Genomic DNA, 17,436 nt, shown 5'->3' with positions numbered 1-17,436 from the left:
CATCAAAAGAATCCTTTGAATTTTATTTTTATATAAAAGTCATCCTTTAATTTGCTATCATCAATTTTGCAATTGTTGTGCTTCTTTGATTGACAGGTTCATCATATTGGGAGGTTTGTTATTTAGCTTTCTAATGTGATCTTTCTCATAGAAATCATATTATTTGATAATAGATTAGCATTACAGATATTGAATTAATCTTTACATTAAACATGCAATGTTTAACTGCATCCTTTGTGGAAAGTTGTATTGTTTCTTCATTTCTTATTACTTGTTTTTTTTGCATTGTTTCCTTGTTTGTAAGTGTGTTTATTATTTTTAATGTAAATATTTTCCAATTTTTAAAATTTCTGTTTTTAATCTATCATAAAAAAAGAGATTTCAATTCCATATGTGTGTTTGCTTTTTCTTATATATGTTCTAGCCATATTTTTGCCAAATAGACCTTTTTTATTTTGTTGAAGACGTTGATTTAGGTGGTCCTATTAAAAAATTTTTCCTGATAACTAAAGTGGAAGATTTTTTATATGAAAAATTACTGAGTACATATAGATGAACAATTGAAAATTATTTTTCATTTTGTTGTCATAATTTTTAGTCTGTATTGGATTTTCATAGTTTACCTTGATGTCATTCTGATGTTAAAAGAATTTCTATGTAAAATTTTATGAAAATCATATAAAAAAAATAGAATAAAAAAATTATATATATTCATGCATTATAAAATTACATTTATAACAATTAATACATTCAATATACAGTAGTATTATTATATTTACATGCTTATAAATCTCATGAGCATGCACCCACCGAAATGTATTCTGCCCCAGTAAATGGGCTTTTATATTATACAAAAAGTAGATTTATATAAACTTTTTCTATGAATTTCCTTTTATTCAATTAACATTAAGAAATCCAATAAAAAAATTTTTACATAGTCCTTATTTAAATTAAAATAAAACCTTGTAAGTTGTGTTACTAATTTTTTTTATTTCTAATTTCAGTTTGCTTATTCATTTCAACCTGATGAGTGTGAATCAGATTTAGATCCAGAATTGAGTTATTTAAATACTACAATAAGGTAAGTTTATTGTTTAAATACTGAATTAGTATAATTAATAAGTAATAAAGCTCATTTTTTTAGCAATTACCATTTATGTGGATAAAAAATCCATTCTAAAAATCGCTTCCGTGGATATTTACTGCTATCGGTATACTTTTGGTTTACTTGCTATTGGTATTACTATGTAGTTCCTAATTACTTCCCATAAAAAACATTATATTTTTGTATTTATTTATTTACTTGTACACAATAACTGGCTGATATTCTACATCTGCCAATGGATGGTTATGAATTTTTAATGTGTTAAAAAGTGCCTTGCCTGACTCTGACTCAAATCTGGAACCTCTGAATGAAAAATAGAGATACTACTGCTGTGCTGCAAAAATTAAATTTTTTATATATATATATATATATTTGTGTGTGTGTGTGTATGTGTGTGTGTGTGTGTGTGTGTGTGTGTGTGTGTGTGTTGTAAGTGCTAACAAATTTCAAATAAATTTTTATTCTTGGATATTTTCAAAATTCTAGTATAGCAGAATAATTATCACCCTTGGGGAACAATTTTATATTGCTGAAAAATGTTATGGGCACTAAAGTCTGAAAAGTTGAAGACTGAAAGCACCTAAACTTAGACTGCAATAATTTCTCGATGAATAATCTTAAGAAAGAAATATATACCGAACCAAAACTTGTTCTTTTCATTTCTACATTAGTTTATAAATAAAGATTTATAAAAAATTCTCAGAATCTTTACATTTTCATTGTACCTTTGCTGCTTATTTTTGTTTTAAGATTCTTGTAAGTATTATTATAATTACTACATAATAGAAACTCATTTTATCTAATAAATTGGACAGAAGAAAAAAAAAGAAGGAAAACCAGGTGCACTCCAAGAAAATGAAGAAATACAGAAAAAAATTAAGTAAAAAAGGTATGATATTGGCATGGTCCATGGTAGATCGCTTCAAAATAAATAAAAAAAGACTACAGCACAGTTGTAGGACTTTCCCATCACACGGCTAAAGCCATGTTTCGGGTAAGTCCTACTACTTGTGCCTGTTTCTGATGCACAACTTACACATACAACTTAATTTAAAAAATTTATCATTTTATTTAAATATAATATTTTTTCATTTATTAATTCAATGATTCTAACTAAAGTGGATGCGCATACCATATTTCATTCGCGTGGGTGCGGTGGTACTAGCTGCAGTGGTTAGCACTAACTAAAGTAATCTAATTTCACAACTTACATAGAACAAATTTCGCTTGCACAGTTGGCAGATTGTTGTAGCTACAAGGCGTAACGCACCGGGTACTGAGTCAACCAGGCGATTGAGTTCGAGATCCAACCACAATGAGATCCTTTTTTTACACTTTAAATATTATTAATTTATTTAATTCTGCTACTCGCCTGTAACATAACAACACAGCTGACGACTACAACACCATTTTTTGGGGTAGGGGTGTGATTTTGCAAAAATCTTTTTGCCAATATTATTATTTTTTAATTTTTAACAAATGCACCTAAGAAAAATATGACCTTAAAGGGTACTTTGCTCTACAGCCTCACCCCCTTGACCTATAAAGATGAAAATTTACTGGCATCAGTGCCTCATATACAGAAGTAATCTGACCAAGTTTGGTCAAAATCGGTCCTGTAGTTCTGGAGATATAAGAGGTGATTTAGAGGCTGACAATGAACACACACACATACAGACAAACATTAACATCTGGAAAATATCCTTCCCGTTTTTTGGATTCCTTAGTTGCCAAAATTTAAAAATCCGGTGAAAACCACATTTGTCCAAATTGGATCGATTATAATTCTTCCCCTTCTAGAGTTATAGTGCCATCTAGATAGGAAAATAAAACTATCCACATTAGTGTATATGTGAGAAAAAAATAAAAGTTAAAAAAAAAAGATGGCATGGAAACTTGAAAATCGAGAAATACTCCAAAGTTGGTAGAGTTGGAAGCTGCCATTTTGGATGTAAGTAGTGACCCCTTTCAAATCACCCAGCAAAAGAGCATCATCAGTAAACTCTGTTGAAGCTGACTGCCTGCCCTTGTGAGCTATTTCATAAAGAGTTTAAGGAATTATGCCATTCATTAGTTTTTCCATTACAACCGTCGTATGTTTAAAAGCATAATTAGTTTAGTTAATCTATATTAGTTTTAACAAACTGTTATCTTAAAACTTAATAATTTATTCTTACTTTTACATTTTACAATTAGTAAAAGTAGTTAATTTTATAACAGTAGAAGAAGAAACAGCAATGTAAACTCAAGCTGGACTGTAATTAATTGTTTTAACGGTTTGTAATGCAATCTAGGGGTAAGTCTAAGAAGTGAAAATATAGGACCAGCAAAACTGCAGTGATATAGATTTTAACTGTTTTAAAGCAAAACTCCAATTTACAAATTCAATGGGTAATAGCTTTTATATCACCAGTGTCATATTCTGCTTAACTATGAGCACAGAGTAATAGAAATTTTTCTGAGAATTCAGCATATAAATTTAAAAAAATAGTAATCATGTCAGAACTGTCCTGGAAAAATAAGTATTTTCATTTGGTTTAAGTTGTTTTTTTTTGGGGGGGGAGTAAATTGTTATCTGCTCAATAACAGTTTAAAACATCTTTCTGCCACGATAGGAATAGAAATTTTAATTAAATGACAATCTGTTAAGAACATGTTAAAAAATCAAGTTTTAATCAAGTCCTCTTCTACGGTTATCATGTTTTGTAAATTAACAGAATTATTCTACATCAAATGTATGACATGTGTAAATTAACCATGATCATTGATATTTATATATAATTGTTATGAAAGGTTTTTTATTGCTTTTATATATTGCCTTATTTATACATAAATGTTTGGGAAAGAAATAAAGTTTATTTTAATTTATCGAAAACAAAAAAAAAAAAGATAAGATAAGTTAAAAAGAGGTTTTTCTACATACTTATATTTGTTGCTGTCTTAATAGAACCTGATGATAATACTTATTGTTTTTATCATAATGTACTATTGGCCTTCTTTGCATTTATTAGTTCTGACTTTTCTGAGACAGATTTGTTTAACCGAATCATAAATAGTTTTTAATTATGCATGCTCACACATACATATACACACACACATATTTATATATATATATATATATATTCACAGTGTGACAGTGGAGTAGATTGTAACATTAATGCAATGATTGTTATTTGGAACTTTCAAATCTGTTTGTAAACTATGAGGGCAGCTGAAATGTAATAAACAATGGAATGTAACAAGAGAACAAATTGTGGCACAAAGTGACAGGAGCTGCAATCTTATAGTTTCATTCTTCTTCTACTAAAATCCCAAAAGTAGTTGACCCATGCCCTCTCATTTTCTGTCAGTCACCATTGTTATGGAGTCAAGTACTTTTGCTATGTTAACTAATACATCTAAAACATCATGCAGTTATTGAATTTTTAATATTGGAAAAAGGGATATTCGTCACCATCTTAAAAGCTGTTTATATAATGAAACTATTGATTGAAGTACTATAAGTTGGTGAGTAATGAAATGTTGTGCATCAGAAGCTGGCAAAGTGAATATAAGGATGAATCTTGTAGCGATGACCAGTTCTGAGATTGATGAGAAGCACCCTAAGGAATGGATAAATTGATTGAAAATGATCATTATATCACACAATGCATCACCATCCAGATAGGGATGTTGAAAGAATGAATAGGGCACATTATTATGCAACTGAGCTACTGTAAAACCTATTTGCGGTGGGTCCCATGCACATTCACAGAAAAGTACAAACGACAACCAAAGGAATGTTGTAAACACCTTCTGAAACGTTATAATGACAAAGGAGATGACTTCCATTTTAATATTCTGACAGGAGATGAAACTCAGATGTATCATTATGATATAAAAGAAAAATGGGAGAGAATAGAATAACAACACTATGGCACACCACAATAAAAAAATTCAAAACATCCTCTGCAAAAAAAAAAAATTCTTTTGATGGTATTCTGAGATTCCAAATATATATACATAACTCTGACATCTAGAAGATGGTCATTTTCACTTCTTTCCACAATTAAAGAGGGATGTTAAGGATTTTTATTTTACTACAGATGAACTGAAGGATACAGTGAGGTCGTGGATCAAGGAAAGACTCCCAACATTCTTCATTGATGGAATGAGAAAACCGGTTTGACTTTAAGAGAAACGTGTAATGTAAACAGTGCCTACAAATAAATATAAGTTTGCTTTGCAAATAAAATATACTTTTATGCCATATTTGTTTCATTTTACTCTCTCTCATTCTGAGTTATGATCAACTGTGCATTGCATTTCAGCTACCCTTTGTACTTGCTGTATCTTTATCGCTAATTATCGTTGCTGTGCAGCATACATTTTGCGTTTTATATTTAGTCTTTTTTTTCTCATTTTACTAGTATATGTGGCAGTAAAATGTTAAAACAGGACCAGGGTCCAGTATTGCAGTGTATCAGTGTTGTATTGTTTCCATGTGGTTTATTTTCTAGTTTTATGCATAGAAATTACAGTTAAATATAAGTAATCATTTTTGAAGTAAATTGTTTTGAGCATTATTTTCTGCCTTTCCTATCATTGTCATTCTGACATTAATATTTGAATTCTTTCGAAGTACCTCCATTCTCAAAACTACTTTTAGCACTGAGTCTTCTTGAGTTGGGGTTGTTTAATAAATCCAATGTTAAGCTCCTCCCACTCCAACCCCTACTGGCATGGCCTCTTCTGTTTTGTCCCTCCTGCTGTAACAGCTATACAAGTCTTTTGAAACTACTTAATCCTTGTCCTTTTTTTATTTTTATTTATTTATTTAATTTTTTTTTTGCTTGATGATCTTGTCACATAAGCTTGAGGCTTGTACATGGAAGATGGAAATGGAATATTTGTAGTGTATGAAAAACATTTATGATAAATGTTTTAAACATTACATTGGATTGAGTATTTATTTGTTCATTAATTATGTGCTGTCCTTTTAATTTCAGCTTGAATATTTCCATGTTTTCTAGATTATTTAAACATTTTCATTTTTCTGTATGATGTAATATTATGTTAAGTTTAAATATTTTAGAAAACATGGAATTCAAGGTAAAGTTAAAAGGACAGGACATTAATTAACAAACACTGAATCTGATGTGATGTTTAAAAATGTTAAATTGTTTTGAAAAAATAAATAAATAATTTTTTTTTTTAAATCACAAGAATTAGTTTCAAAAAATGGTAGAACCATTAGAGCAGTAAGGAAAAAGCAGAAGAGGCCGTGACAGGAGTGGGAAGTGGTAGACTCTTAACATCACTATTTATTCGATAATCCCAACTCAGAAAGATTCAGTGCTAAAAGTAGTTTTAAGAATGTAGGTACTCCGAAACACTTCAACTAAGAATGTTAGAGTGTCAATATTCATAACACTCCACAATGACACTGCACACTACGTTATCTTTATTTAAGAGAACTTTATATGATTTAATTTCAGTTACTTAAACTGCTCGACAGTTAAACATAGAAATATGAAATTTAGCAGATATTGCTACCTCAAAGTAATTTACCTTTTTTTTTTTTTTTGGTATTGGTATAAGCTTGCTATTTGGGTAAACTGCAGGCCACTTTTGAAACTGTGAAAAATATTGAAGTCCACTTTGGTCGGGGTTGGCACAGCCTAAAGCTTTTTACATAAAATATATTATTTTCAATGGCCTTAAAATTATGTGTTACATACAGTCCTATTCTTTATGTTTAAAATTTTGAATTGTCCCTCTCCTTGGGTGGTGATCTTTTTCCAAAAAATAGATCATTTCAAGAAGAGAACATTTGCAAAATTTTATTTCTTTTAAACGAACATCTTATTAAATATAAATAATAAGGGGTTTATGACCAACTAAAAATAACAGTTGCATAATTGATCATTGTCATGGGTCTTTTAGTATTTTTTCTGCGATAGCAGCTGATCAATAAACTTCTTATCATTTTGAGTAGTGGATTTTTATATTAATCTGTTGTTTCAATAAATATTCTAGTTAATACTAAAATTATTTATATGCAAATTTACCTTTCAGTGCTGCTGCGTATGAGGAGTTTGCTTTATGGCAGGCATATGATGATGCACAAGATAATTTTTGTCTTTTACCAGACGAAGATGGTGCAGCTGAGTATGTAGATTTACTTTTAAATCCTGAACGGTATACTGGTTATCGTGGTAAATCAGCTCATCGTATATGGCGTAGTATTTATAGAGAAAATTGTTTTGGGTAAGTATCTTTTACACTTTTTTCCATGTGTCATGGTTTTTTTTTTATAAATGTGAAACTTGTTTTAGTATTTTATTATTTTCTTTATGAATTAATGGTACATTATTATATCTAATAAAAAATATATTTTTTACAAAAAAATCTATACTTTAAAAATTGTATAAAACCTGAATTTACTAAGTAATGAAGTACAGATCAAAAGAGTTCTGGTTGAATATCCACTGGCTGTATAAAAACGTTTTAATTTACTGCATGATAGCTGATTTGAATTGAACTATACGGTGGTATAAATTCAGTTGATAAATTTGCATTGTGTGGACTTCCCTGGTGTCTGAACCCCAAACTTTTAAACTAGTTGTTGCACTAGCTTACTACTTGCTTCTGTAGATTGTTCCTGCTATTCTGGACTTCTACTTACTAGACAGAAGCTCAGAAAACTGGAAAATCTGCTAAAGATTTTAACAGAAAACTGTCACATCCAAAATTAAAATTAAATAGGAGATGGGGAGAAATAAGTTTACTGTACCATCAGAAGTTATTTTTTTGGGTCATGTAATATCATTTTATTGGACAAAAAGAAGTGTAATTATAATAATAGTAAATCATAAAGTTTAGCAGTTATCAATGATGTAAAATAGTAGATGATGTTTTTTATGGTAGTTGATGCTAGTAATGATGTAAATAGTGAAAAATAAAAATATATGTTGACATTCCTTTTTTATCTAAATAAAACATTTTACTTTACTACAAAATTTGAAAAGTTAGAACTCAATGTAGAGTAAAAATGAAAACAGTCTAATCTTCAAAAAATTGTTAAAAAGTTAAATTTGAATGATGAAAATCATTCTAGTAATTACTGAGAAATTTAGGTTGAATATTTTAAAAGTTTAAATAAAAATTGAGTACAATTTTAATTGAAATAAATAGTATTTACGTAGACAATAAAAAGATATACAAAAATGTATTTGTTTAAATTCATAATATTTTTTTCATTTTTCAATTTTAAAATTGAAAATCCTAGAAAATTATTAACAATAAATTTTTGTACACACAACCTTAAAAGAGAAAACAACGTAAATTTTAAAAATCACTTCCTAAGTGTTCGAGGAGCTATAAGCATCTAAAATCTTTAATAGAAATAAAGGATTATTTGGCATAATCTTTATTGATGTATAAAGGGACACTTATACTTCTTAGTTGAAAGTTAGTGTAGAAATAAAACAAAAATAAAAGTAAAATCATTAAAAATTAATAAATAGTAGAAAGCCGGCAGAAACAAGACTCTACTATTGATATATCACAATACTAGTGACAATCTTGGTGTTGAGTTGCTATAAAATATCCAGACCTGGTCAAAAATTGAATCTAGGATCTTCAGTATAGTAAGTAAACGCAGTACTGCCTATGCCACCAAGGAGATTGTAAAAAAATTATTTAAGAATTCCAAAACCTTTTTGGCAAATGTGTGATACAGATGATGTTAGTGTATCTGATAGTTAGAATTATTTCCTTTGTGTAATATTTTTTAAGCATATTAATTTATAAAGCATGTGTATTAATAATGAACTTTGATCTTGTCATAAAATTTTATTTATATGTTAATTATTCACGATGCTGTAATTAAATATTCACTTTGACTATAATAATAATAATCTATTAATGTTTTACAAAGTTGCTCATCATTATTTATTTATTTTTTTACTGAGATTTATTTTCTGATGTAATTAATGTACTGAAAACATTTATTTGTAGCATTGTGTGCTGTTTATTGAATATTTTATTGTATTTTCAACTTGTAAGTATGGTTTATACTACAAGGGCAAATATACTAATTATGTAAAAATCCCCTTTCTACTTTTTTGTTTTCAGGGAACATAAAACATTAAGAAATGTAAAAAAAAGGGGGCAAATTTTCTTTGTGAGCACTTTTGCATTATTTCAGAATTGGTGAGATCGGTGACACAGTAACTTTTACGTACAAGACACTCATGTTATTAAAATTTGGAGTCAGGGTGGGGATTGAAGTGGTTACAGTCATATCTTGGGCCATTTCTTAAAAAGGTTTAGAAAAAGAACTGTACAAATAGTTCTGTAAGGATTTTTGTATTGAAATCAAAGTTGCTGGACTTTGGTGTCATTTCATAATACTTTGGGAAACAGCTCATTTTACAGTACTCAGGTGCATAGATCAGGAAACATACAATATTTTTCCTTAAACCGCATCTTAATCTTGAAAAAGTATTTCTTTAAGTACTTTTTTCTAAGAAAATACCTTTCTGTAAGATGTTAGACACGATAGGGTTACCAAAAAATGTCTGAACTGTTTACAAACGTGTAGAAAAATATGAACTCTTCTTTCATTGTCATTGAGCAGGAGTTGTGAGGAATTGTATGTTCGCAATTTAGTATGATTTTTTTGACCACACAAAATGTCTATGAACATACAATGTTCCACGATGTTATATCTTGCAGTAGTATTATTACTATTATTAAATATTCACCGGAAATTAATTGGTATTATTTAAATGGTGTTAATTAATAAATTATTTTAAATAATAATTATTGTTTTGTTATAGAAATCTTCTAACATAATAAATAATAATTGATAACTGCTAAGTGAAACATATGCTTACATTGAAAACTGATTCTCTAAAAAAAATTTGTATGTTTGTATTTCGTCTCTAATATATTTGTTGTTTATAATTATTATTTCTGTTGTTTTTTAGGCCTAAAAGTGCCTTTGATAATGCTTATGGAGGTTTGCAATCATCAAAACTTAGCGGTAAGGAATTCTGTATGTATTAAAATTTTGCATGCTCTTTCTTTTTTAGTGTAAGTCTTAATTTTTATTTATTTCTGAGTTTATATCAACTTTATTATTTTTTATTATAATTAAACCGATATTTTAATAGTTTAAATTTTTTATATTAGTGTAGTATGTCGGCATTAGTAAAGCATTTCCTGTCCCCCTCACTACAATTTTAATCGATCTGTGATGATATCCTTTCTAATGAAATTTTCTAACAGTTATTAAGTTTGCTGTTAAAGCCAATAAACAGGTAGATGCTTCTGTTATCTATTTGAGCTGTATTTACATTTTACCTAATTGCTTCAATCAGCCTTCTTAAAGCAGAATTAGTGTATGATGTGTTTTGTAAATTCAGTCCTTTTTTTTATAATTAGGTCTTAATCATTTTCAGTCTTCTTTTATTTTACTCTTACCTATCAGAAAGATCTATTTAACTTAAACATAATTTTTTATGCCTTTCTTCTGTATGTATATTACTTGGCTTTCCCAGATCCCTTTATTAAAGTAATAGCTTGATTGTGCAATCATATTTGATTATTCACATTTGTATTGAACATTTCTCTTAATTAAATTACTTTGAAGAGTTCAGAACTGTTTAGTTGTAATGAAGTGAGCCTCTAGCCTCTTGTCAGATATTATTTTCTGTTATATTTATTTGTCTTGTCTATCATATTAATTGCTTTTGAATATCATCATCTAGCTGACAGATTACCCCTTAGCTCCGTACATTTAAGATTGCAGATCTGCCATATTTAGAGGGAGGGTTTTATGTAAATGTATCTGAAAATATATGAAGTTTCATGTTTTGTTATGTACCAAAGCTGGAAAAATTATTAGACTTCAGAGCCAATTAAGTCTTTTACAGCTTTTAAATTCTTGTTTATGTTCAAATTTTAGAACCACATTAACATTGAATTAGAGAGGTTTATTTATCGAATATTAGGTGTTTGTTATTCTTCTGTGATACAATCCAGTCTATCATATCAAACATTTATGTACAAAAGGATTTTGAGTGGCCTATCATTAACTTTAGAATCTAAAAGCTGTTGAAAGGTACAGGCAATAACCTGTAGTTTTGATCCTCAGCTGTTTAGTAAATATGCCAATCTGTTGAGAATTGCCAATCCTCCCATGCCCTTCTTTCGTATTTTACCATTTTTCTTGGCTCTGTCTGTCCTGCTAGTGATATAGTAACCATTAGCGGTATGATAACTTCCCTAAGAGAAACTCAACTTCCTGATCAAATTTGTATATAAAATCCAATAATGGCTAAAGTAAAGCTAGCCTCTCTGTCGTCTAATTACAATAATAAACGTTCAGAATCAATTCTGGTAAAAATATCTAATAGCTGTACCAGTTGGCCTTGGAGCATTCAGGATCTTATTTGTAATCGATTAAATTGAGTTTTTTCTAGTAGATAAAGTTCTCAGACTGTTTTGAAAGATTTGATTGCTTCCTGGCTAACCAGCAGTTAAGGAAATCTTTTGAATGCTGTTTTAGTTTAGTTTTTAATACACCACCTGTTTCTAGTTGAAGTTGGCATATCGTGGATTGTCATGTTAGTATCAGATAAATTATTGTTTAATATGATTTATGAATCAGATTTCTTAACTTATTACAGAAGTTCTAGTAAATATATAACCTCCTACACCCGATACATAACATTTTTGAAATTCCCATTGCACCTTCATGTTTTTTTCTTGGTAAATAATAGAGAGTATTTTATTTATACACTATTGTTCAAAACCTTCTGCCTCTGCTTTCAGATGGATTTTATGGCACTTTACATTAATTAAGATGTTTCTTTATATATATATATATATTTTTTTTCTTCTTCTTTTTAATTATTATTAATTGTTTATTTAAAGCAGTTTTGTACAGTATTTATATAGTTTCAATACTTACATTTATTTAAATAAGTAATTTTAATTCAAAGTAGTGTAAGTTATAGTATAGCTTAGTTTAATTATTAGTATTTAATTAATTTTTTTTTAAATTATTGCATTTTCATTGATATGCATGTATTTGTGTGTGTATGTATAGATATATATATATAATATATATATATATATATATGTATGTGTATGTGTATATGGGTATACTGTATGCATGCATGCATGTTTGTGCTGTTTATTTGGCATGTGCCATGTTCCTTATTGTATGAGGAGAGTTCAGAAAGTAACCTTCCTTTGCTCGCTACACGTGAAGGAGTGGGGGTAGCATTAACGTTTTTGTACAGATGTGCACAGGAGGCCAGTCGGCAACCAGCTATGGCAGTAGCAAGGTCCTGCGATCGCTCGTTGATTTTCTGTGGCTTGTTAAAATGTGCGCTGCAATAGAAAACCCCGTGAAGTGTGAAGTGCACGCTGTTATAAGATTTCTCACAACAAAACAATATTCAGCGGCAGATATTCACCGGGAACTTTGCACTGTGTATGGACCAAAGATTATGAACGAAGGAGTTATATGCAATTGGGTTTGTTCATTCAAAAGTGGACGAAGGAAGGAGTGGTTGTTCATATGTGGTCAGTCATGAACTAGTTCAAAAGATTGATGCCAAAGTGTGTAAAAATCGACATTTTACCATCTCAGAGCTTTCCAATGAATTCCTACAAATTTTCAAGACTTTTGTTCGAGTTAGTGATGGAAACGTTAGGCTACTGTAGTTCTGTAAGTAAGAAACAGGCGGGAGATTTTTTTGCAGCTGGAATTTCTAATGTAAATGGTAATTATGTTGAAAAGTAGAGGAAAGATGTAGTTTTAAGATGTATATAATAAAATGTATTTGCCTACAACTTTGTTTTATTTATAACCAAACGGAGGTTACTTTCTGAACAGCCCTCATATGTTGCATAGCTTTATTATTTTTTCTTTCTAGGTGTTGGATTTTTTTTATTGCATTCATTAACAATTATTTTTCTTGATTAATATTAATTATGATCTTGGTTAACAATTTCATCTAACAAAATGAAGAATGCGATTTCATGAATGTATAAATTTACAAGTTATGAATGAATTCATATAGCTTTTGTTTAAAAAAATGTCTGATTTCTCTTATTGTAATTTTATTTCCTAAGAAAAAGAAATAAAAAAAATTAAATTTCTTGAGTTAAGTGAATTTTTTTGTTAAAGATTTTAGTGGTGTTTATATGTTGAGAACTTTAGGCAGATTAAAAGATTAGGAACAACCTTTTTTTAAGGGATACTTATCTTTTGGAATTAATCCTGATTTCTTTTTACTGTTACAACTCTGTTTTTACTATCTGTAATGTTGTAATTTTGTTAAGTCAGGAGTAGTGTAATTAAGTTAATTCTTTGTCTTAATTAATCAGTTAGGATATTCCGGTTTATGTTGTTAAGTTTTAGATAAAAAATTTAAAGAGATCATTTGTCTTTGAATGAAAATGAAAAAAGTAAGTAAGGCATTAATTATGCTTATAAACCAGAAATTGCAATAATAATGCTTATGTTCATTCCAACAGTTTGACAAAAATTATGTATTTTTTCATCGACATCATCAGTTGCACTTCTTTTGGATGAGTATTTGATACATTCCATGTCTCCATTTTATTTTATTCCGTACTGTTTCTTTATGTGACTGATAATGTCCATTCTCTTAAACATTATGAGGCACATCTCATAGTAAGTCATCATTAAAATGAAATAAAAAGGGGAAAAAAGTTATTTCATTTCGATATTAATTAATAACTTATTTATCAATTAGCATTTATTTATCTATAACCATGAGAGGAAGATACCTTCATACTTGAAGGGAACAGCTCTAGCCATATCTCAATCTGCCTTATAAAACCTACTGGCCAAAATGGTAGTCACATTTCTTTCTGGAAAGCCTTTTTTCTGTGTAATATTAGGTGTAGATTGGTTATATGTAGACCTCATTGCTTGAACAGGATGCACAGATGGGCTTTATTATCATCAGCCAAGAAGAATAGAAATGGATCCAGCAAGGATTTTTAGTCTTTCCTTGTTCCAGTAGAAACAAAATAACAAATCCATTAATTACAAAAAACTTTTCTATGCTGTAGTCTATTTTTTAATTATTTAATTAAAGAGTTTGTACTTTTTCCAACTATAGATATCAAGAACTGTGCAACAAACATCAGTTAAAGTATTTTCCCGCAGGTAGTGCCTGCCGCTTCAGAACTTGATCTATGAAATCATGTCAAATTTAAAATTCTGAATGTTATCTCTGTTGACCGTTCTTTCTAGTCTTAGGCATATTCAGATGCAATCATGTTCATGCATTCTTCACTTCAGGACCTAACAAAATAGCAGCAGCATCCTCACGATCTCCACTTAATCATCAACAATTCTCATCTTCCTTAATCAATAATTAAAGGGTACATCTTTATAAAGATATTGTTACATTTTTATTAAAGTTTTTTTTTGTGGGATCTGAAATGCTTACTCTGTCCTATATAGCTCATTTAATATAATATCTTGTTAAATGGCAGGATAGTATCAAGTTTTTTCAAAGAAACTGGTTAATTAAGTTAACCAAATAAAGATCTATGTCACATAATATCAAAATCTACTCGTAGCAAATGATCTGATGTGCTGTGTATAGCATTACTCATTGTTAGTATTTTTTATTTTATTTTTATTTTTATTGTTATTACTTATTGTCAGTATTTTTTATTGTTATTTTCATATTAAGAGTTCTATAGTCACAGTATCATTTTTTTACATTTAAAAAATAATATTTATACTTACAATACTTAACAATATATATTTAAACAATACTTAACAATAAATTTTATAAGGGAAAATAATTCTCACAGTTTCACTTATTTAAAGATCTGCATCATCGATCTGCAAGATCGTCATCAATCATCAATCAAATATATATATCAATCAATCATAAAATGCAATGCATCAAATATATAATAATATTTCTTACAAGGGTCTTTTTCATTAGAAACTTCATTATATGTTATATATGATATGTTCTTTAGTAATTTATAGATAACTTGTTTTTTAGCATAACATTTTTGTGCGGCTGTTCCGATCACTTTATCAAATCTTTTATTATTACCGCCTTTTTGTTTGTTTGTTTGTATGTTCCAAAAATATTTGTTTTTTCAATCATTTGTAATATCCATACCAATCTCAATCTTATTTCATTTATATTAATTTTGATTAAATCACTAAATTGTGATGTAACATTTATTTATTGTCTTTATACACTTGGGTGAAATAACAGCAATTGTTTCAACAGAAAATCAAATTAGATTCTTTGAATAACAACAGTGTATAGGCTGCAGAATTATGGTTGTTGTTTGTTTTGTAAAAGACTGATTGTTGTGACTACTATAGGTGAATAATAGGTAACCTTATGAATGATATAATCAGTGATTGAAGAAAGATCTTTGTAATAACCACACAATTATTTGGTGCATTACACTAACCGACACTACCATTCACTGCTTCTTGATAATGATGAATTGTTCAGCTGTACCCTTCAGTTGTATTTTTTGCAGCTGTCAGTGAATGAATGCTACATGTCATCTACCTTTTAGATAATCTCTGAGAAATGAATACAATGAAGCAATTTGTAAACCTTCCAAAAGAGCAGTGCCCTATACTTCTATTATTTCCTGCACTACAGTCTTAGTAATTACTGAATACAGTAAATAGGTTTAGTAGTTCCTACTCGTTAGGTAGGTAACTAAATTATAAATACAGTGGCTTCAGAGATCCTTATTTCTTTACGTAGTTATTACTTATTAAGTACTTTACATATTGAAGATAAAAGCTCTTATAAGGTGGAATTAAGTAGAAATATCCAGTCAGAATTCTTCAATACATTTTTCTGAACAATGCAGTCAGAATTTTGTGAACAGCAATATGTTGCATTTTGAATGAGAGCAGTTGTGGACAACTTCTCGCATTACTGGTTCTAAATCTTTTAAGCATTTTGTAGAATGTCTTTGTTGTGAATATGTTATTTACTGTGTAAAATCCGAAACAATGCAGAACATTTTTAATTCCAGAAAAAAGTGATTATAATCGTTTATGCTGCATCTATTTACTTGACTATTTTTGATTTTAGTAAGTTTGAATGATGTCAGTGCATGAATTGTTTTAATTTTGAAATATACATCTTGTGACCGACCGGTCATTATGTGAGAAAAAAATTCTCTATCATATGTTTTTGTACGTTCACATGCAGATCTTTTTATTTTATATTTATATACCGTTAACATTTTCAGGGTCCTTGATGTATAGAATTAATTACAGCCTTGCTTTTCTGTACGCTATTATTTGTGAGATATCTAGAAATTCCTAAATTTTTGTGTTCGCTTGTTGAAAATAGTTGAACGCCTCATTTTTCATCACATCTGCACGGTAGCCGTTGTTAAAACTTAAAATGGCATTGGATTTTCTTTTGTTCACACTTCACTACAGGCCGATTATTTCGTGCTATATCTGGTGAATTTTGGCAGGACCTTTGATTTGAGAAATTGATTACAGGCACTTTTGTTTGCTTACTACTCATGAGTTTTATTGTTACAGCCGTTGTTATTCATTCTTGTAGGAAAGCAAACATACCGGTAATGAAATGACCAACAGCAATAAAACAAATCATTTGAAATTATTAAAGATGAAGTGTATGATCCGGTTCACCGTTGCTCATCACCGTTTATCGGCAACTGGGTTTATTTTTTATTTATGTCTTGTACGTATTATTTGTTCTTTTCGCTAAAACACGTTTGTGATTTTACATATTTTCTTTAATAATAACCCTTCATTAAATGTCAGTATGAAATCCCTACATAAAATGAGGAAATGTGATACATGTTTAAGTATATATTACTTTTATGTTACGGTTATTTAACCCAAAGGACAGAATAAAAAGTTGTTTGTATTGTATGTTTGTAAGTTTTATTAATGTATGTAAGAATTATTCATGATGTTTTTGGGTGATTTTTGTTAACATGGATTGGTTTTGTCCAGTGGTTGTACGTCTTTTTTTTTTCTTTTTTTTAATATATATTTAGATTCTAATAATACTGCAGTTTATCGTGTAATGTAACATTTTTACATCTTTACTTTTATTTCTGTTGTTTTTATGTGAAGAACTTTTTATATAAGTTTTTGTAGTAAAGTTTTCAAAATGTAGTTGACATCATTTGAAAATTAAATATATAATTTAAAAATTTAACTACTAATAATTTATTAGAAAGATTTAAGCCTTCGTGTAATTATAAATCATAAAAAAATTTATTTTATGAAAACCAGAGGTAATTAA

General features: G+C 29.0%; 1 protein-coding gene across 6 annotated transcripts in view; it reads left to right on the top strand.

The window, feature by feature from the left end:
- Ero1L (endoplasmic reticulum oxidoreductin-1-like protein) overlaps positions 1-17,436 on the top strand; it is a 147,995-nt gene that overhangs the window by 103,513 nt on the left and 27,046 nt on the right. For 3 of the 6 annotated variants that reach the window (XM_075371914.1, XM_075371912.1, XM_075371915.1), the window contains exons 5-7: positions 1,005-1,081; positions 7,163-7,354; positions 10,081-10,148. In XM_075371914.1, coding sequence (XP_075228029.1) covers positions 1,005-1,081; positions 7,163-7,354; positions 10,081-10,148 — 337 coding nt within the window. The remainder of the gene's footprint in view (positions 1-1,004; positions 1,082-7,162; positions 7,355-10,080; positions 10,149-17,436) is intronic. The other 3 variants (XM_075371913.1, XM_075371916.1, XM_075371917.1) reach the window with 1 other exon arrangement.

Source organism: Lycorma delicatula, chromosome 7 (assembly GCF_047948215.1).
Source record: "Lycorma delicatula isolate Av1 chromosome 7, ASM4794821v1, whole genome shotgun sequence".
Lineage (NCBI taxonomy): Eukaryota > Metazoa > Arthropoda > Insecta > Hemiptera > Fulgoridae > Lycorma > Lycorma delicatula.
The sequence above is the reverse complement of the archived record's forward strand: the minus strand, read 5'-3'. Positions and strand labels throughout refer to the sequence as shown.